The 24,496-nt window shown below is 48.3% G+C and overlaps 1 protein-coding gene across 2 annotated transcripts; it reads left to right on the plus strand.

Annotated features, from left to right (window-relative positions):
* The first annotated feature begins 1,379 nt into the window (after nucleotides 1-1,379).
* On the plus strand, nucleotides 1,380-22,999 carry HAO2 (hydroxyacid oxidase 2). Of its 2 annotated transcripts, none has more exons than XM_077345899.1 (8): nucleotides 1,380-1,544; nucleotides 10,420-10,584; nucleotides 12,461-12,612; nucleotides 14,540-14,823; nucleotides 17,677-17,892; nucleotides 18,758-18,916; nucleotides 20,438-20,507; nucleotides 21,086-22,999. In XM_077345899.1, the coding sequence occupies exons 2-8, from the start codon at nucleotides 10,442-10,444 to the stop codon at nucleotides 21,139-21,141; spliced, it is 1,080 nt and encodes a 359-aa protein (XP_077202014.1). In that variant the 5' UTR covers nucleotides 1,380-1,544; nucleotides 10,420-10,441; the 3' UTR covers nucleotides 21,142-22,999. The 2 variants fall into 2 exon arrangements, with proteins under 2 accessions (XP_077202014.1, XP_077202015.1); XM_077345900.1 differs by having other exon boundaries at nucleotides 10,420-10,572.
* Nucleotides 23,000-24,496: the final 1,497 nt, after the last annotated feature.

Here is a 24,496-nt window from a genome sequence, read left to right on the forward strand (position 1 = left end):
TGGGCTGGGGGTTCGCAAGAGCGAGGGTGCAGCGTCCGTGGAAATCGGTGCCCCTGAGCAAATTCGGGTCACAGCCCTGGAGCCTTCCTCCAAGGAGAAGCAGCTTTAAAAGTTCTGGGGTCACCACCCCACTCCATAATTTAAGAACATAGTCCTCGGGTTTGAAGCAGGGGTGGCTAGACTGTGGATTATAGAGATTAATCTGGAGGTTCGCTTGGTTGACCTCGCTCCAGTCCCTGTCTCTCCAACTGACCTACTTCACAGGGTTGTTGTAAAGGTAAAGGGGAGATAAGCATGGTACAAAAAGCTGCTTTGAGTAAGTGTGATGTATAGATTTGGGAAAGGATGGCATATAAATTTGAAAATAAATAAGGGGGATAGGACCAATCCTACAGGAGAAAGGGAACAAGAGATTGGGATTTTTTTTTAAGAAACTAAAATATATGTAGGCACACAGTGCTATTATACATTATACAAAATATAATCTATGATTTACTTGGGACCAGGTTTCAGTCCAGTGAAACCTTTAAGGCCAACAAAGTTTTCTTTGAAGTATCTGAGGAATTCTGTGTGCACAGGAAATTTGGGGAAGGCCGGCACATACATTTGAAAATAAATAAATACAATAGGGGGAAAGAACAACCCTACAAGAGAAAGGTAACTAAAACAATTGAGACCATTTAAAAAAGAGAAGAAACTAGAATATAGCTGGGCACACAGTGCTATTATTCAAAATATAATTTATGATTTAATTTGGAACCAAATTAAAAAGTCCAACAAAGTTTTGTTCAAGGTACCTGAGGAAGTGTCCATACACAGGAAACTTAGTTCCACTGCTTGGGACCAACATGTCTGCCCGCTTGAATCAATGATTTAATCATACATTCAAAGATGCTAAAATCTTTAAAAAGCACATTGCTTGGTTGTGCACAGAAGTATCCATGCCTAATAAAAGACAAGTGCTCAGTTATATAAATACAGGCCCCAAAAGTAAAACAATGTCCATACACAAGAACTAAATGTGTTTTCGCAGTGGTAAAATACAAACGTCATCATCAATATATATATAACAACTCATCTAGAATACACCTACAGTTCATTACATGTATCATGGGAGGTTTTGTTTTCCAAGCTGGTTTCCAAAGCGGTATATAAATAGTCTGTGAGAAAACAAATAGGGCTTAGTTTGAACCAAATGCTAATCCCGTGGCAAGTCCCATGGGTGAATTCTTGGCTCGCAGTCAGTCAGGATTTTCTCACATTGGCTGTTCCTGTGGCTTTTTCTTCTGATCAAACATTAGTCTTCATGCTTTCCTAAACTGGCCGGGGCCGATGCAAAAAAACAGTGCAAAGTTTACTGGAAAGTTAAGGTTTAACCTTTGGCAGCCGTCGACAAAATCTCAGCTTGACCTCCCGTGGTTCTCACCGCAAAATGCAGAGCGCACATTTCGGCAAAGGGACTTCTTTGTGCTGGTTTGGAAATCTGCACTGAAGCAACCAGTTTGGGCCGGGGGGCAAGGACGGCTCCCTCTCCACTTCGAAAAGTAAGTTAATTTATTTAAAAGGGATCAGGGCCTGCTTCGCAGTAGGGATTCGCACGCGGAACCAAATTCTTCAAAAACCGCTCTGAGTTTCTGAGGACGCTGCTAACGCCAAAGAAGAAGAGCTGGTTTTTATACCTCACTTTTCACTACCCAAAGGAGTCTCAAGGTGGCTTGTGATTGCCCTCCCTTCCTGCCCCCACAGCAGACAGATACCTTGTTAGGAGAGGCAGGCCCTTATTAGGAGCTCTGACAGAACTGCTCTGTGAGAACAGCTCTAAAGGAACAGGGACTGGCTCATGTGGAGGAGGAGTGGGGAATGAAATCTGGCTCTCCAGATTAGAGGCTGACGCTCTTAATCACCGCACCCAGCTGGCTCAAAGCTTTCCACCAAGGGCCGTGCCTGGAAGCGTCACACCCAGAATTTTGCTTTGGGTCAGTGTGGGTTACATGAATGCAAGGGTTGAGCCAAGCACTTACCTGGGACTTCCATCTTTAATTGCAAAAGGAATAGCCCAGGAAGAGAGATGGTTCCCTCCCAGCTGTCAGCAGCATTGCCAACCTCCAGGTAGGGCCTGGAGTTCTCCCAGACTCCCCACTGATTTCCAACTACTTCCCAGAGAGGTTGCTTCACAATAGCTGGGCTACCACCAAAAAAGCCCTTTTATTGTGTACCTGCCAGGTGAGCTCCTTTGGTTGATGGACAGTCAAAAGGGTGTCTCCTTAGTTCCCAGGCCAAAAAACAAGTTGTTTTTTTTAGGCTGGGGCTATAGAGGTCAAAACCAGCACCTTGAATGACTGATATGCAAACAGAGCCACATTGTGAGGTGTCTCATGTATAACCAGGGTTGCCAACCTCCAGGTAACACCCGGAAATTTCTTGCCATTGCTATTCATCTATAGTTGGCAGAGATTAGTTCCACTAGAGAAAAGGGCTGCTTTGGATTCTGTGCCCATAGTAAGAAAAATTTTATTGGGAGGGGGCTAAAGGATACATGGGTGATCAGCCATCATTGTTTATTTCCTCTGCTTTACTTCTACATGGTTTTGCTTGCACACACACACCCCGTTGCAGAGCCAGCTAGGTGCACTGGTTAAGAGCAGTGGCTTGTAATTTGGTGAGCCTGGTCCTCCACACGCAGTCAACTGGCCCTAATAGTGCTGTTCTCACAGAGCAGTCCTGTCAGAGCTCTCTCAGCCTCACCCACCTCACAGGGTGCCTGTGGGGAGATGAAGGGAAGGTTTGTAAGCCACTTTGGGCCTCCTTTGGGTAGTGAAAAGCAGCATATAAGAACCAACTCTTCTTCGTTCACAAGAACATAAAAATGAATCTATGAATAACAGACTGTACAATGTCCAATTTCCTGGGAGGGTGACCAATGTGCTACGAACCACATGAAACCAGATTATATTGGCTTCTACAGCTTTCCTCGGTGGTTGCAAATACATTCAATATCCACAGCACGCATTCAGAGAGCGTTCTGTATTCTTCACAAACAGGTGTTTGTTCTCTCCCATGCTATGTGGTTAAGCAAAGGATTTGGATTCCTGCTCATGAGGCCTGTATTCCCACAACTTGAGTCCAGCATAGAGTTTCCTAAGAGCTCTGGACAGGAGTAACACCAACCAGCAGACGCAGGAAAGCTGTAGAAGCCAAAACAAATCTGGTTTTATGTGGTTCATAGGACAGGTTCATCCACCAGGAATGTCTATAAATGGTACGGTCTGACATTCAGACCCTCTATTGCAGGGATTCCCAACCAGGGGTCCGTTGACACCTGGGGGCCCAGGGGGGGTCCACAGCCTTTCCCCTTCTGGTATGGAGGGTCCTGCCCTTCTTTCCGGCCTACATGTGGCAAAGCCACTCTAGGAGTAGTAAAGGTAGGGGGAGGGAGTGAAAGAACGGTAAAGAGTGCAGGTGGTTATGTCACTTCCAGGGGAGTGGCCAGCTGACATCACTTCCGGTAGTCCACAAAACCTGACAGTTTATTTCAGGGGCTCCTCTGGAGTCAAAAGGTTGAAAAAGACTGCCCTAATGTTTTAATTTTATATGTGCACACTCAATACATATGTTTTTTTGTTGTTGTTAGCATCTTTAGACCAGGAACTGGGTGGGTTAAGCACGGCAGGAAACCTCGCAAAAAGTCTGTTCCAAAAGACGTTGGCGTTTTTATTTCTGCATGCGGAGCTGGTTTCACTGTGGAAAAGACGCCGTTGTATTTTTGATTATGCACAGCATCCTCCCCCCCCCCGCCCCTCAGAGCAGCCGCTGCGTCTTTTCAGTGCAGTATTTGAAACTAGCTTTAAAATGACCCTTCTTTTACAAAAGTCATGGAAATGCCTGTTTTCACGTGCATAAATGTTTTGGTCTCCTCCCCTGTGCCACCGTACACCAATGGGGGAAGGGACAGCCTCTAGTCCAGGGGTGGGCAAACTGTGGCCCTCCAGTTGTCTATGGACTACAATTCCCATGAGCCCCTGCCAGCAAATGCTGGCAGGGGCTCATGGGAATTGTAGTCCATAGACATCTGGTGGGCCACAGTTTGCCCACCCCTGCTCTAGTCCCTCATCCACCAGTGGGAGCTTGAGGCGCCCCTTGTTCAGGGCAGACCCTTCCACCTCTCCTATGACAACATTACACCAGCAGAAATTCATTCATTCATTCATTCATTCATTCATTCATTCATTCATTCATTCATTCATTCATTCATTCATTCATTCATTCATTCCCTGAGAAGCATTTGCAAGCATTTCAATCCACTCTCTATGAGGGACAGCATACCGCTGTGGAGGAAAGGGTCAAGTGTTTTCAAAAGACTGTGTGTCCCAACAGAAATGTCTCGTTGAGGTCTTCTTGTCCATGAGCTATAATTCTCATAAGGCCCTGCCAGCATCATGTGCCAGAGTGGTGGTCATGTGACATTGCCGCTGTCCATGGCCTGCCAATGAATATCTAACACGACAGAGAAATTGCCCACACACACACACACACACACACACACAAACAATTTGCCATGGTAAGTCTGTCTTTCAGTGCATAACCCTTGCAGAAAAAAACGACCATTTTTAAAAATGACTATTTAAAAGGGTCAGCGTTCTGGCTTCTTTTAAGACATTTACATGCATAATCCACCCAGGTTACCTCAGCAGATCCAAGGCTGCTCTTTTTTCCTCATGGCTCACCTTTCCCGAGAAACTACCCACACCGCTTAGGAGAAGCACGCCCTTATCAGGAATTTAATTCTGGGGATAGTCTTTCATGTACCTGCCCCCTTCTTCAGCGTCTGCATGAAAGCTTATCCCCAGAATTAAGCACTGGTCCTAAAGGTGCTGCTGGACTCACCCTCCCACCCAGCACTTCAGGGGTCTGGGTGCCTGCTGTGTAGATGTAGATAAACATGGAGGGGGCCCTAGATCTTCCTCGCTCTGGCCTCAACCAAAGATCTAGTGGAAGAGCTCTGTCTGGCAGGCCCTGTGGAATCTAGAAAGTTCTTACAGGGCCCTCAGCTCTTCTAGGAGCTCAGTCCACTAGGTCGGAGCCAGGACCAAAAAGGCCCTGGCCCTGGTCGAGGCCAGGCGAACCTCCCTTGGGCTGAGAACCACCACAAATTAGTACCTGCAGAGTGTAAGACCTATTGGCAGAGGCATGAACTGTCAAATGTTTTTAATTTAATTTAAAACCTTTTAACGTTTTAATGTTGTTTATAACTGTATTTTACTGTTGATGTTACCCACCCTGAGCCTCACAGGTAGGGAGGGCTACAAGAAGTAGAAGAAGAAGAGTTGGTGGATGAGGTGAAGGAGTTGGGGACCCTAGGGGAAAGTGACCATGTCCTCATAGATTTCCTTTTGAGATGGGGAGCCAAGGAAGCTTGTAGCCAGACGCGGATGTTGGATTTTCGTAGGGCAAACTTTAATAAACTCAGAGACATGATGAGTGTCATACCATGGACGAGAATGCTGGAAGGGAAGGGAGCATGTGAAGGGTGGGCACTACTCAAACAAGAGCTATTGCATGCTCAATCAATGACTATTCCAGAAATACGAAAATACTGCAGGAGCTCTAAGAAGCCTATTTGGATGAACAGAGAACTTCAAGAGGAACTAAGAAAGAAAAGGAAAATGTTCAGGAAATGGAAGGAAGGACAGAGCTCTAAAGAAGAGTACCTACAGGTTACTAGGCACTGTAGATCAATCATCAGAAAGGCCAAAGCTGAGAGTGAGCTAAGATTGGCCAGGGAAGCCCATTGTAACAAGAAAAGATTTTTCAGTTATGTGAGGAGCAAACGTAAAGTCAAGGAGGCAATAGGCCCACTGTTGGGTGCAGATGGACAAACTCTAACGAAAGATGCAGAGAAAGCAGAAAGGCTTAGTGCCTATTTTACATCAGTTTTTTCCCACAGGTCAAAGTGTTTAGGCACATCTAGAGATGGCTGTAGCCAAAGGATAGTGTCTGGGTGGCAGGTTAACATGGATAGAGAGGTTGTCGAGAGGCATTTAGCTGCACTGGATGAGTTCAAATCCCCTGGTCCAGATGAAATGCACCCGAGAGTACTCAAAGAACTTTCCAGAGAACTTGCACAGCCCTTGTCCATCATCTTCGGAACCTCTTTAAGGACTGGAGATGTCCCGGAGGACTGGAAAAGAGCAAACGTTATTCCGATCTTCAAAAAAGGGAGGAAGGATGACCCAGGAAACTACAGACCAGTGAGTCTGACCTCTGTTGTGGGGAAGATAATGGAGCAGATATTAAAGGGAGCGATCTGCAAACATCTGGAGGACAATTTGGTGATCCAAGGAAGTCAGCATGGATTTGTCTCCAACAGGTCCTGCCAGACCAACCTAGTTTCTTTTTTTGACCAAGTAACAGGTTTGCTGGATCGGGGAAATTCGGTTGATGTCATTTACTTGGATTTTAGTAAAGCTTTTGACAAGGTTCCCCATGATGTTCTGATGGATAAGTTGAAGGACTGCAATCTGGATTTTCAGATAGTTAGGTGGATAGGGAATTGGTTAGAGAACCGCACTCAAAGAGTTGTTGTCAATGGTGTTTCATCAGACTGGAGAGAGGTGAGTAGCGGGGTACCTCAGGGCTCGGTGCTCGGCCCGGTACTTTTTAAAATATTTATTAATGATCTAGATGAGGGGGTGGAGGGACTACTCATCAAGTTTGCAGATGACACCAAATTGGGAGAACTGGCAAATACTCCGGAAGATAGAGACAGAGTTCAACGAGATCTGAACACAATGGAAAAATGGGCAAATGAGAACAAGATGCAATTTAATAAAGATAAATGTAAAGTTCTGCATCTGGGTCAGAAAAATGAAAAGCATGCCTACTGGATGGGGGATACGCTTCTAGGTAGCACTGTGTGTGAACGAGACCTTGGGGTACTTGTGGATTGTAAACTAAACATGAGCAGGCAGTGTGATGCAGCGGTAAAAAAGGCAAATGCCATTTTGGGCTGTATCAACAGAGCCATCACATCAAAATCACAAGATGTCATAGTCCCATTGTATACGGCACTGGTCAGACCACACCTGGAGTACTGTGTGCAGTTCTGGAGGCCTCACTTCAAGAAGGACGTAGATAAAATTGAAAGGGTACAGAGGAGAGCGACGAAGATGATCTGGGGCCAAGGGAACAAGCCCTATGAAGATAGGTTGAGGGACTTGGGAATGTTCAGCCTGGAGAAAAGGAGGTTGAGAGGGGACATGATAGCCCTCTTTAAGTATTTGAAAGGTTGTCACTTGGAGGAGGGCAGGATGCTGTTTCTGCTGGCTGCAGAGGAGAGGACACGCAGTAATGGGTTTAAACTTCAAGTACAACGATATAGGCTAGATATCAGGAAAAAGTTTTTCACAGTCAGAGTAGTTCAGCAGAGTAGTTCAGAATAGGCTGCCTAAGGAGGTGGTGAGCTCCCCCTCACTGGAAGTCTTCAAGCAAAGGTTGGATACACACTTTTCTTGGATGCTTTAGGATGCTTAGGGCTAATCCTGCGTTGAGCAGGGGGTTGGACTAGATAGCCTGTATGACCCCTTCCAACTCTATGATTCTATGATTCTAAGAAGAAGAAGAAGAAGAAGAAGAAGAAGAAGAAGAAGAAGAAGAAGAAGAAGAAGAAGAAGAAGTTTGTATACCGCCTCTCCTCATGGATGGGCAGTTTGCAGCATAAAATAAACATCAAATAAACATCATCATCAAAGATCAATAAAACCATCTTAGAAATCATAACAGTACTAAAATTTACCCCCCCCCAACCACCCCCCTACCCATCTGTCTCCACTGTCCGGTTGGTCATTCATTGGTGGGTCCCCATGGAGAGGGGAAAGAGCACAGTATGGAAATTTGAAGCAAGGGAGGGAGGAAAATTCTAGTTTAACTTTCAGAATTGGCCTGACTGGAGATCCAGAAATCTCCATGGAACGATTGCTGCAAGTGAAATGGATGTTGGGGAGGAGGTCCTCTCTCTGTGTACTCCGTACGTTCCATTTCCCACAAACCTGGGTCTCTCCGCGCAGCTTTTTCTGTGGTTTGACGGGAGCGCATGCCCTTCTTGGAGAATTACCTCATGGTCTTAGCAGGGTCTCAGCTTTATCTTCCAGCATCGGGGACTTCCGAGCTCTCATGCGTGTTTTCTCTTTTCCCCAGATCCCGCTCTTATCATGTGCTTCTGCAGCTTTTGCAATTTGACCTCTAGTAAGGCCAGTGTCCACAAAGATTCATGACATGGACAGTTGTTCTTAATAATAAAGCCCAAAACCATACTGCAGTCTAGAAATCTTTTTTAAGCTGTAAGATTAAAATTGGAAAGGAAAGAGGAAAATATCCAGTAGGAAATCCTGGGAGAACAGATATGCAGTGCCTTCTGACATAAGGTGACCAGATTTTTACAAAGGTAAAGCGGGACACAATTGACTGGGGGGGGGGGTTGAAAGAGTCGCTGCAGGAGGTTAAGGAGACTGAGGCCGTGGTGTCAGGCTCAGTGGGCAGGAGGGCAAAAGGGCGGCCAGGAGGGCGGGCATCGTGTTGGGAAAGGGGGCCAGCCTGGCCCGAACATCATGGGGGCAGAGGCAGCGGCCCGGGCCCAGCTGAGCGCCCTCCCTCTTTCCCACTGGAATGGCTACTTTGGCGGCCACTTCGCACACCCCTGAAAAAAATCAGAATTTTTTGAAAACGCTGCGGGACACGGGACCAATCCTGAAAATTCAGGACTGTCCCGTGAAAATTGGGACATCTGGTCACCTTATTCTGACAGTGTGAGAGAACTGTGGTAAAATCTGGAGGAAAAAGCTTAGATGGCTAAAATATTTCCCCTTCCTAGTTGTTAGGGCTTTTGAATCCACTGGTCTCCTGTATTTTATTTGTCTCCTGTATTTTATTTGTTTAGATCATTTAGATCAGGGGTAGTCAAACTGCGGCCCTCCAGATGTCCATGGACTACAATTCCCAGGAGCCCCCTGCCAGCATTCGCTAGCAGGTGATATAGATTATATAGATTTGTGGAACACAATTGAGAACACAAATACAGATTTGTGGAACACACTTTAGACACAGTCTGTCTATGGTTTATTCTTAGGTCAGGCAGAATGTATCTTGAGTTCATTGTGGCACTATGTGTATAGTTATTTCTTTGTCTCTCAAAGTAACCTTGAGTTTGTCAAAAGCAGATAGCTCCTGAATGTAGCATCCCTCCATATAAAGGAATGTATTCTTTGAAACATAGAGCGAGAAAATTGTAATAAGATATATAGCCATCCGTGATAGGTCAGATTGTACGCCCTTCGTCGTTGACCTGATTGGTCAAAGGGACAGTGAGGGACTGAGCGTCAGGATACCTCATGATGACGTATCAAGGTCTTAAAAATGAGCTGCACTGATGCAGACTTCAGAGAATGCACCAATTGGCTTTCTCTCCATGCTTGCAAACATGTATCCTAAATAAATCCTCTTGCTGCTTAGCTGTCTTTGTTGTGGTCTTGTAAATTTTACACTGTATGATCCATAACACAGGGGAATACTGATAAAGTCCATGGACATCTGGAGGGCCGCAGTTTGACTACCCCTGATTTAGATCAATGAGGAATCATGAAATCCTGGGGTTTCTTGATGGCCCTGGAAGGGTTTCCTGAATGGGTGGGAGTTAATTAATGTTTGATATTTTTTTTTAAATGTTAGACATTTCTTGGGTAATAGGACCATATATGGTAATGTCGACCCACCCACCTCTCCCAAGCTGGCCAGTGATGGGCCTGGAGGGGATGGGAAGGGGAGGAGCCCTCAGGTTGGGGTGTCCACAGCTGTGCTTTCCAACTATATTCTGCCTGATGGTGCCACTTCTGGGGTTTCTCAAAGCCTGAAGAATGTTTCAGGGGGTTCTCAATGGTAAAACAGTTGGGAAAGGCTGGTTTAGATATTTATGCCTTGTTTGGCTGGTGTAGTGTTTAGGAGTGCTGACTTCTAATGTGGCGAGCTGGGTTTGATTCCCCGCTCCATCCCCACATGCAGCCAGATGGGTGACCTTGGGCTCACCACAGCACTGATAAAGCTGTTCTGATGAAGCAGTAATATCAGGGCTAACTCCGCCTTACCTACCTCACAGGGCGTCTGTTGTGGAGAGAGGAAGGTTAGGTGATTGTAAGCTGCTTTAGGTAGTAAAAAGTGGGGTACCAAAAAGCAGTTCTTCAATTTTATTATCTCAACCACAGCCCTGTGAGGTAGGTGAGGGTGTGTGTCTGACCCAAGATCACTCAGTGAGCTTCCATGGCAGAGTAGAGATTCGAACCTGGGTCCCCCAACGGGATTTTCGTCTGCCATTCTGAGCACCACCCCAGCTCTCTGTGCTTCTTCTAGATCCTTCCCTTTTCTGCCCTCCAGGTTTTCCTCGCATTCCTCCAAAATGTCCCTGGTATGTGTGTCAGACTTTGAGGCGTATGCAAAGAAGCATCTCCCCAAAGCCACCTGGGATTATTTCGCAGCTGGGGCAGATGATTCTGTGACCCGGGATGACAACCTCCGGGCATATAAAAGGTATGAAGAAAGGTTAGTCTTCACAGGGCGGGTCATTCATGTTGTGTTCATGGGATGCCAAGCATCGGCCATCTGGTCCAGTGGTGAGATCTGACTCCGAGACATTGAAAGAACAGCCATTCCTACACATCTCGAGCATCTCCAAAGGTCTGCTCCGATGGCTCAAAGGCCTTATCCACGTAGGGGCCAGCCCTCGACTATGAAACCTCAGGGTATATCTGGTTGGGCCCCTCCCCTCCTGAAACCCTGCCCTCCCCAGGCCCCACCCTCAAATCTGCAAGAAATTCTCCCTCCGGAGCCATAGCATCCATGTTCATCTGCACACCCCCTCCAGCTTTGCTGTGGGGTTCAAAGCACCTTGGGGAAAAGCCCATTAAAGGGCTGAAAGGAAGAGGAGGGGCATGATTTTGGCTCTACCCACTCACCTGATTGGCTTCTGTTGGAGCTTCCACTCCAAAATTCCATCAGAAACCATCCCAAAAGAATGTTTTCCTTGCAAGAGGCTGAAGGAAAGTTAGCCACAAAAGGGGCACAGACCATTCCCAATCCTTACCTGGGAATGGAAGGCAGCACACAGGATTGGCTGGGTTCCCACAAACCAAAGGAAGAGGGAGGGACTTCCAGCTACTGTGAGAAACTATTTCTGCTCCTCCAACTCCAAGACAGTAAGGGTACAAGACAGTAAGGTGGGGCTACTTCAGTCTTCGTAGAGCTAGGTCAGAAAGAGAGAGGGGCAAGAGAGGGAACCGATGACAGGAGATGGAACAAGGTGAAGGTTCTGTTGGCAGAGTCTAAATACGCAAAGGAGCAGAGCACAAGCAGCTTAAAAGAATGAAATAGTTTGAGAAGAGAAACAAATATTGTGAGTAAGAGAGGAGAGAGCTAATCCTAACTGTCTAACTGACTAACGTTCTGGAGTGAAACAGAGAAGGAAATGTACTGAGAGGAGCAGGAAACTTCCAAATGAGCCAATCAGGACACAGGAGGACCTGGATAGCCCAAACAAGCCCGATCCTGTTAGATCTCAGAAGCCAAGCAAAGCCAACCCTCGCTAGGGATGGGAGACCTCAAAGGATTTGGATGGAGTTTCTCCCAAAAATACTAGAGGTCATGAGGAGGAGGCGGGCAATGGAAAACCTTGCCTGGCTGCCAGACGATCCTTGGCCATGATAAGAATGATACTGCTCCTGACAATTTAAGTTCCCACCAACCCCGTTCTGCTACCAGTTGTGCTGGTAGTTGTCAGGATAGGCCTGACCTTGGGACGCATTTCCCGAAACAACGTAGGCTTGTGCCTCTCCAGGTAGGATAAACCATCCCTCTTTGGGCAACCCCTTCCGAGCTCTCAGGTAGTCCTGTTACTTAGGCTTCCTCCTTTAACCCCTGAATAAGCAGAGGTGTTGGTAAAAAGGTAAAGGTAAAGGTATCCCCTGTGCAAGCACCGAGTCATGTCTGACCCTTGGGGTGACACCCTCTAGCGTTTTCATGGCAGACTCAATATGGGGTGGTTTGCCAGTGCCTTCCCCAGTCATTACCGTTTACCCCCCAGCAAGCTGGGTACTCATTTTACCGACCTCGGAAGGATGGAAGGCTGAGTCAACCTTGAGCCGGCTGCTGGGATTGAACTCCTGGCCTCATGGGCAGAGCTTTCAGACTCTGCGCCACAAGAAGCTCATGAGGTGTTGGTAGCTTCTGGCTTATTTTCTCTTGCTTCTCCCCCCAACCCCTTCGATGAATTTAGAGAAACATAGGATGGCCTCCTTTACGAGCGAGACCTACGAGGCAGTCACAAGAGATGGGTTTCCTCCGAGCACTTTTGCCAGATCCCAGAAAATCCCGCCTCCTGCCGGCCAGCTCTGACACTTCCGCCCTCTGCTTCTCTCAACAGAATCCGGCTGAGGCCCCGCATGCTGCGGGATGTGTCTGTGGTGGACACCAAGACCACGATCCTCGGCACGGAAATCGGGTTCCCCGTCGGGATCGCTCCCACGGGTTTTCACCGGCTGGCCTGGCCCAGCGGGGAGCAGAGCACAGCCAAAGGTAGGCCCAAGTCTCCTTGCTAGGAAGCAGAATCAACAAGCGTTGCGGGAGGAGGAGGAAGAGGAGGGGGGAGTCAACATGGATGATTCATTGTGGGGAAGAGGGGGGCGTGTCCAAAAATAATACAGGTTCAGTTGTCAAGTCCTGGCTTGGGAAAGCTGGCAGGTAGAAACCGGAGAATGTAGAGTTTTGAGGTGGAGGGTGGTCAACAGGGATGTGTCAGGCAGTCCACTCATCAAAAGCCACCGTTTCTTCTAGGGGAAGTGATCTCCATAATCTGGAGATCTTTAATCCCTGAATAAATCTCCATAATCTGGAGATCAGTTGTATTATTGGCGGTTGTGGGTTTTCCTGGCTAAGTGGGTTTGATCTGGTAGGTTTAGTCCCTGATGTTTCGCCAGTAACTGTGGCTGGCCTCTTCAGGGGTAGGACATGGCAAGATGGGCATCTCTCCATGCCAAGGTATCTGTAAATTGGGTGCCATTAAAGTAGACATTCAGTTCACCGTTGACAAGATAGTCATTGAGATGGACTTGGTGAAAGCCACCGTTTACAGAAGTAGCCAACCAAAAATTCGAGATCCCTAGTGAGTATTTCCTCAGTCTTTTCAATTAGTTTGGGCCTTACTGCAATCGCCACGTCATCGGCATAAGCAAATTTCCTGGATATCATCTCAAGAACAGCAGAGACGTATAAATTGAAAAAGAGCTGGAGCAAGGACTGAGCCCTGGGGGTCAACCATTATTCTGGGCCATTCCGCACAAGGGAAAAACAGCAAAACTCTTACCTTCCGCAGACGCGCTTTTTTGTGTGTGGTTTTAAACAACGTCAACATCCTGCCTCCTCCCAGCGCTGCTCTCGCTGCATCTTCCGATTTGTAGCGAGATCAGGGTAATCCCAAAAAGTGAATTCTCCTGGGGAAATCCCGCCAGCTGCCGCAAGCAGCCAGCCAAGAGAGAGTCAGGAGGCATGTTAGACACGACACACATTAGCCCTGGAGTGTATCAGTATCAGTATCAGTATTCTTTATTACGGCCATAGACCAGCAAAGTCAAAACAATTCCACAGTTACATAAATAATATGGCTAAAACAGAGTTTTACTCATAAAATAACATTATGTTAAACACTTAGACTATGAGTCTGCTAAAGTATAAGTTAGAATTAAATGGAAATATAGGAAATTGTTCTAATTGTTCTCAGGGTCTGTTAAGTTTTAGTCAACTTCCACCGCCTTTTCATGGCTGCAGCACAAAACCTGGCGACACTATATGTGATGGAACAATTTGTGTCTGTGAGCAGCAAGGAGATATAAAATTGTCCTGAGCACCCTGGGACTCTATGTAACCATGGTGTGATAAATATGGAACGTATGTCATCATAAAACTGACAATGCAAAAGGATATGTTCCAATGTTTCTATTTGACCAGAGCCACAGGGGCACTTCCTTTCACCGTATGGAGTTTTCTTGTATCTCCCTTCAAGTACAGCTGAGGGAAGGGCATTGCAGCGAGCTAAAGTGAAGGCCCTCCGGTGGCTAGGCACCTCAAGATTCTTTAAATAGGCCAAGGGAGCTGTGACATACCTGTAGCCTTCACTAACAAAGAAGGCAGAGGGATTTGCTAGATCAGGTTGGCGTTCTATATCCACTACTCGCTGTTTGATAACCTCTTTAGCTTGGTCATGGGCCATCCGAACCAGAAATTCTGGAGAAAATCCCAAAGCTGTGATTTCCCCCCTCACCGATTGTTTCCATGAAGACTGGAAGTCATCCTTCATTATCAAAGAAGCTAATCCACAGGGGGAAAGGGAGATTTTAAGCCAGTAATTGAGAATGTTTAACCAGCCCTGGAGTGAAGGAATTCGATTAGTTTTGCCTGGCACTCGGATTATGACTCTGTCCCCTCTCCCCCCCCCTACCTCTTGAAGCGGCGGAAGCCATGGATACCTGCTACATCGCCAGCACGTACTCCACTTGCTTGATGGAAGAAATAGTCAGTGCGGCCCCTGAAGGCCTCCGATGGTTCCAGCTTTACATTCACCAGCAGAGGTCGGCCTCGGAGCAGCTGGTGAGACGGGTGGAAGCGCTGGGTTTCCGGGCCGTGGTGCTGACGGTAGACGTGCCTTACACCGGCAAGAGACGCGACGACTTCCGCAACAACTTCCAGCTTCCGCCGCACATGTCGGTCAAGAATTTGGAAGGCGTCTTTGAGGTTTGCAAACTTCCGAGGGGAAGAGAAAAGGCCAAGGACCAGCCTGGGCCACCTGCTCACTGCCAACTTGGAGTTGAGAAATTCCCAGATATTAGGGGTTGGAGCCTGGGGAGTGTGGGGTTTGGGGTGGGATGCTTTAGGTCAGGAGTGACCAAACTGGGGCTGTCCAGATGTCCATGGACTACAAAGCCTGTGAATCCCTGTGAGCATGTGCAGGCAGGGGCTCATGGGGATTGCAGTCCTGGTGCATCTGGAGAACCACAGTTTGGCCACCCCTGCCTTAGGCTGATCTGGAACTGAGCAAGGGGGGGTGGAGGACGTGAGAGCTCTTTGGAGACAGGATGGGATAAAAATGGGGGAGATGGAGCAGTGCAACAGAGAGCCCCAGTGGATTCACACACAGCAGGGAGCAGGTTACCAACCACCAGGGGACAGCTGGAGGTCTCCTGGAATTGTAAGAGATTGCCAGGTGGCAGAGTGTGGTTCCATGGGTGAACATGTCTACTTTGGTTTAACTTGCTGTGGTCCCACTATTCTCCCAAACCTCACTCTCCCCAGGCTTCACCCCATGGGGACGGAATGCACCAGCAAAACGGCAACATTGCCAGCAGTGAGGTGATGCTGCTTCTGGGCTGCCTGCAACACTGTAGCACAGGAGTAGTCAAACTGCGGCCCTCCAGATGTCCATGGACTACAATTCCCAGGAGCCCCTGCCAGCGAATGCTGGCAGGGGCTTCTGGGAATTGTAGTCCATGGACATCTGGAGGGCAGCAGTTTGACTACCCCTGCTCTAGCATTTGCTCGGCAATTTTCCCGTAGAGTTTGGGGTGAATACTAGAGTGTGGCCTGCTGCAATGATATCATTTCCGGGTGGCACAGGAAGTGACATCGTGGAGCCAGCCAATGCCACCCTCCCCACCATTTCTCCCAGATTTTTATTTTTCTCATGCTGTCCAGGTAAGGTCAGATTCTCCCTTGGCGTCCCTCTGAAAATGGGAGGGGGCTAAGTAGGTTTCCCTGGAGGCAACATCCCCCTTCCGTTGTCCTCAGCAGTGCTGTTGTGGGCCAGCAGACCCCTGTTTTTATACCCATGGTAAAGGCTGGCAGATGCTCTCGGCCCTGTCTCCATCTCGTGTGTTCTTCAGGGGGGACCAACCCCACAAGTGAAGATCAGACTAAATCAGTGGTTTCCAAACTTTTGCATGTTGACACCTCCTTGGTTCCCAGGCCACATCCCTAGTGCCTCCCCTACACACACACAGACGTACATACGAAGGCACACCTCTGTTAGGTCTACTGCAAATTCAAAACACACTATCTTGCCTACACTTCTTTTTTGGTGGTTTTGCAGTGGCCGTATTGTAGTCTGGAACAAAAGTCTGCAAGTTCTGTGTAAAAGTCATTTTTGGTCCTCACTGGGGAGAAAGACAGATGGGGGGGGGGGGGGAGAGAGAGAAGAAAGAGACAGAAGCAAACAGAGAGAGAGGAGAAAGAGACAGAAGCAAACAACAGAAAATCCCCTGGTCAGGAGCAAGCAGAAGGCTTTTCCAAAGGTGGAGACTTTTGGGGGAGGGTTGTCAGCCTGGATGAAGAAATTTCCAGAGATCTGGGGCGGAGTCTAGGAAGGACAGAGTCTGAGGAAGGGAATAGGATCTCAGCCAGCTCATGTTCTGAAGCTGCTGTTTTTTCACGAAGCTAAGCAGGGTTGGCCCTGGTGAGCACTGAGATGGGAGACCACCAAGGAAGTCCAGGGTCTTTACTCCCCAGAGGCAGGCAATGGCAAAGCCACCTTGGAACATCTCTTGCTAGGAGAACGCAGCCACAGAAGGAAGAGTCAGACTGCTGCCTCCCTACTGCTCCCAAATCTCTCACCACCTCCCTGGATCCTCCCACCATGTACCACCCACTTTGGGAACCCCTGGTCTAAATCGACTTGAAAGTAGCTTCCTCGCGCCATTAGGGAATCCCGCCCAAATCTCCCCTCCAGTGCCCCTCGCTCTGCGCTGCCTTTGGAAGAGGCCCAGTGGCTTTGTGGGGGGGGGGACGGCCTTGGTCTGGCCATGGTGTGTTCTCCCATCAAGGGCGCAGGATCCCTCGGAGGCTGGGAATTCCTCAAAGCCTCTGCCTGAATTCCGTTCAAAGCTCCTCAGCCTTCGACTGCAGTACTGGGCAGAACTGGGTTTGCCTGCCTGATCAGGCACAAAGAAAGGGAATCGTGGCACAGAGGGAGATTCTCCCCAGGGCCAGTTCTGTATTTGCTGGCCCCAAGCAAGGTACACCTGTCTCTCCCAGGGCCTATACTGCCTCTGGCTTGGAGCGAGGGTTGCCAGCCTCCAGTTGGGGCCTGGAGATCTCCCGGAATGACAAATGCTCTCCGAACTACCAAGATCTGGGTGAGAAAATGGCAGTTGGGTGTTGTGGTTAAGAGTGGTGGACCCCAATCTGGTGAACCCCACCCATCAAGGTGCAGCCAGCTGGGTGACCTTGGTCCAGTCTCAGTTCTCTTAGAGCTCTCTCGGCCTCCCCTACCTCCCAACGTGCCTGCTGTGGGAAGAGGAAGGGAAAGCAATTATAAGCCACTTTGAGACTCGTGCAACCAGCTGGGTGACCATGGACCGATCACAGTTCTCTCAGAGCTCTCTCAGCCCCACCTCCTTCAAAGGATGTCTGGTGTGGAGAGAGGAAGGGAATGTCTATTGTAAGCCACAAAACAGGAACTAGAGAACATTTCCAGACTTGACCCCCAATATGCATCAGGAGAGGGGAGTTTGAAGTATCCCAACAGGAGAACCTTGAAGAGACGTGTCAGTCTTGTTTGCCCCATTGAGGTTCCCTTCCATCTGTCTGCTACAGGACCGGGATCGCTCCGAGTATGGCCTGCCTGCAAATTCCATGGAGCCCCGCCTCGGCTGGGAGGACATCCATTGGCTCCGGAGCCTGACCCACCTGCCCATCATCCTCAAAGGCATCCTGACGAAGGAAGACGCGGAGCTGGCCGTGAGACACGGAGTCCAGGGGATCATCGTCTCCAATCACGGTGGGAGGCAGCTGGATGGCGTCCTGGCTAGCGTGAGTGACAGGCCACCGGTTTCCCGTATGGGGTCATGCCAAAATGGCCCTGCCCACGATTGCGGCTTATTGGAACGCTCGAATGCTGGAGATAGATGCTGGAAGAGGAGGCAGACAGCAAAAACAGGAGAGGAGGAGGAGCATTTGGGAAACAAGCGAGGGTACAGGGAGGTGGGTTGCCAATGTCCATGCGGGCCAAACAAAGGGGCCTGGAGATCTCCCAGTGTGACAGTTGATCTCCAGGCTGCAGAGATCCCTTCCTCTGGAGAAAATGGCTGCCTTGCTGAGATTCCTTCCCTCCTGAAACCACGCCCTCCCCCTGATCCGCTGGCCCCCAAATCCCCAGCACAAGCTCTTCCACCCCTCTAGATAGCACACAAACACACACACACCCTGGTCAGAAGTATACACCCACAAAATGCTCAATTATAACATGTATATGTCGCTATGGAGAAGAACCGATGGGCTGAGATTAACTCAAAGGAATTTTTAGCTAAACATCCGGAAAAAATTCCTGACAGAGCGGTTCCTCAGTGGAAAAGGCTTCCTCAGGAGGTGGTGGGTTCTCCTTTTTTGGAAGTTTTTAAGCAGAGGCTAGAGAGCCATCTGTCAGATATGCTAATTCTGTGAACTTAGGCAGATTGTAAGTGGGTGGACAGAAGGGCGTAGAATTGGGGTCACTGTGGGTGGGCAGGTAGTTGTGAGTTTCCTACATTCTTCAGGGGGGTTAGACTAAACGACCTTGGAGGTCCCTTCGAACTTCATCATTCTATGATTCTTTACTGGACTCCCCTTTTCCTAGGTCTCTCTTCGTTAACGACTTCGTGGCTCTTTCTGGACTCCCTGTTGCTTGTTCCTCTTGCAGATCGATGCTCTGGTGGAAATTAAAGAAGCTGTCCAAGACAAAGTTGAAGTCTATTTGGACGGAGGGGTGCGGACCGGGACCGACGTGCTGAAAGCTCTGGCCCTGGGGGCCAAGTGCGTCTTCATTGGAAGGCCGGCCTTATGGGGACTCGCCTATAAGGTGAGCCAGCAAACCAGGAGTATGGTGGAGTAACCATGTTTGAGCTGCTAAAGCGAAGCCAGGGGGTGGGGGGTGGCGGTGAACCATGGGCTCTCGGATGCTCTTTGCCTTCAGCCTGGGTTTCGTGGATCACATCTCCCCGTGGGTCCTGCACTGTATCTTTGTCAACCACTCAGCAAGTGGCACAGTTCTTGCTGGGTTCACTTTATTCCGCCACATTCTAGCAGTGGTGGTCAGCAGTTCTCCCCAAGTCCCCAGCAGGGGAGGCGGGGAGTTGGTTTGCCGCTGCGTTTGTTGCTGGTTTTCTATTTTTTTAAATTGTTAATTGTTGTGTTTTTAGTGGGCTTTTTAGGGGACTTGTATTTTATTTTATTTTTTACTTGTAATCTGCCATGAGCCGGCTTTGCCGAGAGTGTCAGGAAATAAATTCAAATAATAATAATAACAACAATAATATTTCTTTTAAATTTTTTATTTACATAGTTGATAATCCGCCTTCATCACTAAGGGCCATTCCGCACCGGGATCCATGTAGCAAATTGTTTGCTGAACGAAAAATCGCCATTTTAAATAGTGGAATTCAGCGTAACGCATACCTGACTTTGTAGTGGAATCCGGTTGCGTTTCTATCATTTTCCCACAGGGTTCCGGTCTTGGCAAAAATCGCTAGAAAGGAAGTGCTATTGCTGAGCTGTGTCCCGCCCCTGGCCATCAAGCAGCCAATGGGCGGCCGTTATCATGCTCCTTTCCCTTTAAGGAAGGTTTTTAAAAAGAAAAAAACACCCATTGCAACGAATATGCGTTGATTCGTTGCAACGGAGAGACCCATCCAGCTGGCAGGTGGTGTTTGAGCTGCCGTTTCATCATTGCCACGCTCCCCCTCGAGTGAAAACCCCCCCCTCACGGGCGCGATTTTCGGCCGAAAACAGTGTGAAAAATAAAGTGAAAATAAACCAGCAAACGGGCCTCTGCGATGCTTGTGCTTGGTGACTTTAAACAGAGGGACTGCAGCCGGGGAAGCCTCACTGGGTAAATGAAGGCTTGCCGGTGCGTTGATCTCCGCTCGCTCAGAGAAAAAAAAATGGTGATCGCTTCACCGGAAGATCAGAGGAGAGAGCCTGGGGGAGGGACTTTGCAGAAACCGCAACAATGGTAATGCACAGAACTTTCCCGCTAGTGTTGCAGATTGGTTGCAGGAGTGTAGCGCTTTCTGGAGGGTGAATCCACTTTTTGGGATTTCCCTGAAAGCGCTACAACGAAGCACTTTTTGCGGATCGGTTTCAGGAGTGTTGCAGATTGTCAATGACATTGTGCATAATGGCAAAACTGTAGCGATTTCAATTTGTAACCATTGTGCTATTTTGGACGAATGCGGAACGGCCCTAAGACTCAAGGTGGATTACAGATTGTAAATCAATGCAACGGGTAAAAGGAACAACAGAAGGAGAAACGGGGGCCAGCGTGAAATGTTTTTGGTCAGCCACGTCACTCACCATTTCCCTGCTCTATTTCTCGGGACAGGGCGAAGAGGGACTTCAGGAATTGCTGCAAATTTTAAAAGATGAATTCCGCTTGGCCATGGCTCTGACTGGTAAACTTTTCCCTCCTTTCCTTTAACATGTTTGCACTGTGTAAGGCAGGGGTAGTCAACCTGTGGTCCTTCAGATGTCCATGGACTACAATTCCCAGGAGCCCCTGCCAGCATTTGCTGGCAGGGGCTCCTGGGAATTGAAGTCCATGGACATCTGGAGGACCACAGGTTGACTACCCCTGGTGTAAGGAGCTCCTGCAGTACTCCTGGCCCTAAGTGAGGGGTCCCCAACAGGGTGCCCATGGGGCCATGGCGTTTTTAAAAAGTGGATGGGCCTCTTGCTCAGCCACAGGGTCGACTGCATTCTGTCTCACTCCTCCTTCCCATTGTATTGGTTACATTATCTTCCTTCTGCCCCGAACTTGGGCTGAATCCCAAACCCAAATAGATGTTGCTTCTTTCTCTGTGGGTGAAAACATAGTTGGGCCCCTCAGGCATTGTCTTTAAGACAAAAATAGACTGGCCAAGCAGGATCACACTAGAAGCGTACCACTGAGGTCCTGTTTCCCAAAATCTTTGCCGAAGCTCTGAAATTGGACTCGCCCGTCCTTCTTAACCATTGGAACGTTTCCTTTCAGGCTGTCGCAGCGTCTCTGAAATCGGCCGGCACTTGGTTCAGTCCTCCAGACTGTAATGACTCTTCCTGCAGCACCGGGCAGAGCCGTGAAAGGGCCCCGAGATTGTGCAGGAAGGGAAGGGAAGTGGCGGAGCGGCTGTGTGTCAAGGGACTCGCCTCTTTTATGCCAGAATGACTTCCTTCCCTCCAAAGGCTGTGGGACAGAGCAAGGCTGTAGCTTACAGGCCCGTGACCTGCCAACAGATTGCCGAACTTGGTGCCGAATTGCAACGGTGATCGAAAATTCATTCAGCCATCGAAAATTCCCTTTTTCTCTCTCTCCCTCCCTCCCTCCCTCCTGGCACCCCAGCTAATTCCCTGCTCGCCAAGAGCTCTGTATTCACACCGTCCCAGCTCTCTCGGGCGGTTCTTGTGCCTTTAAAGACAGAGCTGTAGTGAGCTAATCTTGCACCCGCGACAAAGGTATAAAATGATCCAGGGCCTTCCTGTTCTGTCATAATTGTTGTTGTTAGGTGCAAAGTCGGGTCCGACCCATCGCAACCACATGGACAATGATCCTCCAGGCCTTCCTGTCCTCTACCATTCCCCGGAGTCCATTTAAATTTGCACTGCTTCAGTGACTCCATCCAGCCACCTCATTCTCTGTCGTCCCCGTCTTCTTTTGCCCTCCATCGCTCCCAGCATTAGGCTCTTCTCCAGGGAGTCCTTCCTTCTCATGAGGTGGCCAAAGTATTTCAGTTTCATCTTCAGGATTTGGCCTTCTGTCATAATAGTTAGTTGGAAAAATAGGTCGATATGCAAATAATAAAAAATGGGAATCACACAACATTTATCTTAAAGACCTGCATGCACAGTCAACTGATGCATAAGCAGTGGATAGTTTTAACTTAGTAGTTCAGGAATACAAAACCAGGTACAGACAGATTTGACAACCGCCCTTTCTGTGCTCTCGGTGACCTTGGCATGGAACAAAGTTAGCATGTTCCTGTTATTAAAGTCTGCTTCTTGCCGAGGGACAGCGACCTGAGCCGCCTGGCACTGGTGATTCGGACGCTCTCGACTGTTCCGTTTCAGGCTTTTCTCTGACGCCCCAAAGCAACCGGCTGATGTTTTGGGAAACAGCGGAGGGAGGAGAGGATCAAGAGGTGTGGAACCATGAACAGTTGTGGTACCACACATAGTTTTAAAATTATGGTGCTTGGTTGCTGCAGCGGCTGACGCCTGGGGTGGCTGCTAGGGCAGAAGGCACCAAGAGAGGGCAAAGCCAGGGCAAAGAAGCTCTGAATTTGTCCCGATCTTTCTCCCTGGCACATTAAGAACACTCAGTTCCTTAACAGGGAACACATCAATGAATTTAAGAAGTGCCTCTAATTTTGGTTCAGTAGGTTTCTGTGCTGTCATATTGATTCTCTTAAGCCAGGCTTTCTCAACCGAGGCTTTGGGAAACCCTGGGGTTTCTTGACGGCCCTGGAAGGGTTTCCCGAATGGGTGGGAGTTAGTTAATTTTTTAGATATTTTTAAAATTTGTGAAACATTTATTGGGTGATAGGACCATATATGGTCATATTGACCTGCCACCCCCTCCCAAAATGGCTGATGATGGGCCTGGAGGGGGTGGGAAGGGAAGGGCCCCCAGCTGGACATGTCCACAGCTCGGCTTCCCAACCATATTATGCATGATCAGCGCCACTTCTGGGGTTTCTCAAAGCCTGAGAACGTTCCAGGGATTTCTGAACAGTAAAAAAGTTAAGTGGTCTGTTCTCTGCACCCTTTTTACCCGCCTCTGTCAACGACCGGCCTTCCGGCCACTTGGTTATGCCACCCAAGGGGGCTTCCTTCTCTCTCTGTTTTGCACTCATTCTCTTTCATATGCATAATAGCAATAAGCATTGTTAATAAAAAGCTACAAACTGCAGTTCTGCAAGGGCTTACTTGAGAACAAAGCCTACCGGACCCAAGCTTTGGGGGGTTTTTTGCTTTCAAGTCACAGCCGAATCATTGAAGCCCTGTTTTCAAGGCATGAGATGTTCAGAGATGATTTGTCCTGGCCCGTCTCTGCGTAGCAACGCCAGACTTTCCTGGCGGTCTCCTATCCAAATACCAACCAGGGCCAGCTCTGCTTAGCTTCTGAGATCCAATGAAATCAAACTAGCCTGGGCTATTCCAGTTTTGAGTAGAACTCAGTTCGCTTCCATGTGGATAAACACACGGCTGATTCAAGAAGTCAAAGAACAGCGAGGAAAGGGGAATTTTCCTCTGGCAGTGCAATCCTATGCAGAATTAGCCCAAGGGTGCCTCTCCAGATGTCCATGGACTGCAATTCCCATGAGCCCCTGCCAGCATGAAATCTCTCCAGTTAAGAAATCCAATCAGCAGGTGATGTGAAAGACTTCCACCAAAGACTCTGGGGAGCTGCTGCTGGTCTGAGTAGACCAGGGGTAGCCAAACGGTGGCTCTCCAGATGTCCATGGACTACAATTCCCATGAGCCCCTGCCAGCATGCTGGCAGGGGCTCATGGGAATTGTAGTCCATGGACATCTGGAAAGCCACCTTTTGTCTACCTCTGTGCTAGTCAAAACCCATTAACTTCAGTGGACTTGGAATGAAGCATTCTTCAAATGCATGGTATGGATCTTAAAGCTTCTTCCAGCAGCGTTCCAACCAAAGGAAAGACTCGGCCTTACCAACAAACCTTTGCATGTTTTGGGGGGGATGCGTGGGCTGCTTCTATATTTTGTTTAAGGATGCTCGCTATCTCACGGGCAGATGACAAAGGAATGTCTCTGTGGCACGGGGCTCTTCGCTGCGTAAAAGGCAGCAGGGAAACTTTAACAGTCTGACTTCTGCCCCTCCCTCCCCAAGAAACAAACAGGGGTGCAAGAGAAAGAAGGCACATTTAAGTGTGTGTGCAAGAGCATTATTATTATTATTTATTTATTACGGTCATTGACCAGCATCAAAGTATCTACAGACATACATTATTACAGCGTTTTAACAGGACATTCGGCATCAGGGAGTTGACAAAGGCACAAAACATGAATACAGCATTTTGACAGGTCATTCAGCATCAACAATAGCCAAAGATTTCCGCACTCTGCTGGCAGTATAGCAAAACTTTGCCACCGTGTAAGAAACAGAATTATCTTTATCTGCAAGCAAGATGTTAATTAGATGATCATTTGTAAGTCCAGGAAACCTTGATAGCAAGGGCAAGATTAAACGGCTTCTGGCAACCTTATAAAAGTCACAGTATAATATAATGTGGGCAATTGATTCAATTACACCTGAATTGCAAGGGCATAATTGGTCCTCTATAGGCACACGTTGTAGTCTTCCACTTAACAGTGCTGATGGAAGTTGGGAGTAGGGCCATCTCATTTTGTAGCTCAATATCCATAAGTCGTTGATAGG

This window comes from Paroedura picta, chromosome 7 (genome assembly GCF_049243985.1).
Source record: "Paroedura picta isolate Pp20150507F chromosome 7, Ppicta_v3.0, whole genome shotgun sequence".
In the NCBI taxonomy this organism is placed as follows: domain Eukaryota; kingdom Metazoa; phylum Chordata; class Lepidosauria; order Squamata; family Gekkonidae; genus Paroedura; species Paroedura picta.

Bases quoted from the DNA above. Each gene is read 5' to 3' on its own strand.
- HAO2 (XM_077345899.1), top strand. From the start codon at position 10,442: ATGTCCCTGGTATGTGTGTCAGACTTTGAGGCGTATGCAAAGAAGCAT. The intron at 14,824-17,676 runs GTTTGCAAACTT...TGTCTGCTACAG, and splicing joins ATTTGGAAGGCGTCTTTGAG to GACCGGGATCGCTCCGAGTA. The intron at 17,893-18,757 runs GTGAGTGACAGG...TTCCTCTTGCAG, and splicing joins TGGATGGCGTCCTGGCTAGC to ATCGATGCTCTGGTGGAAAT.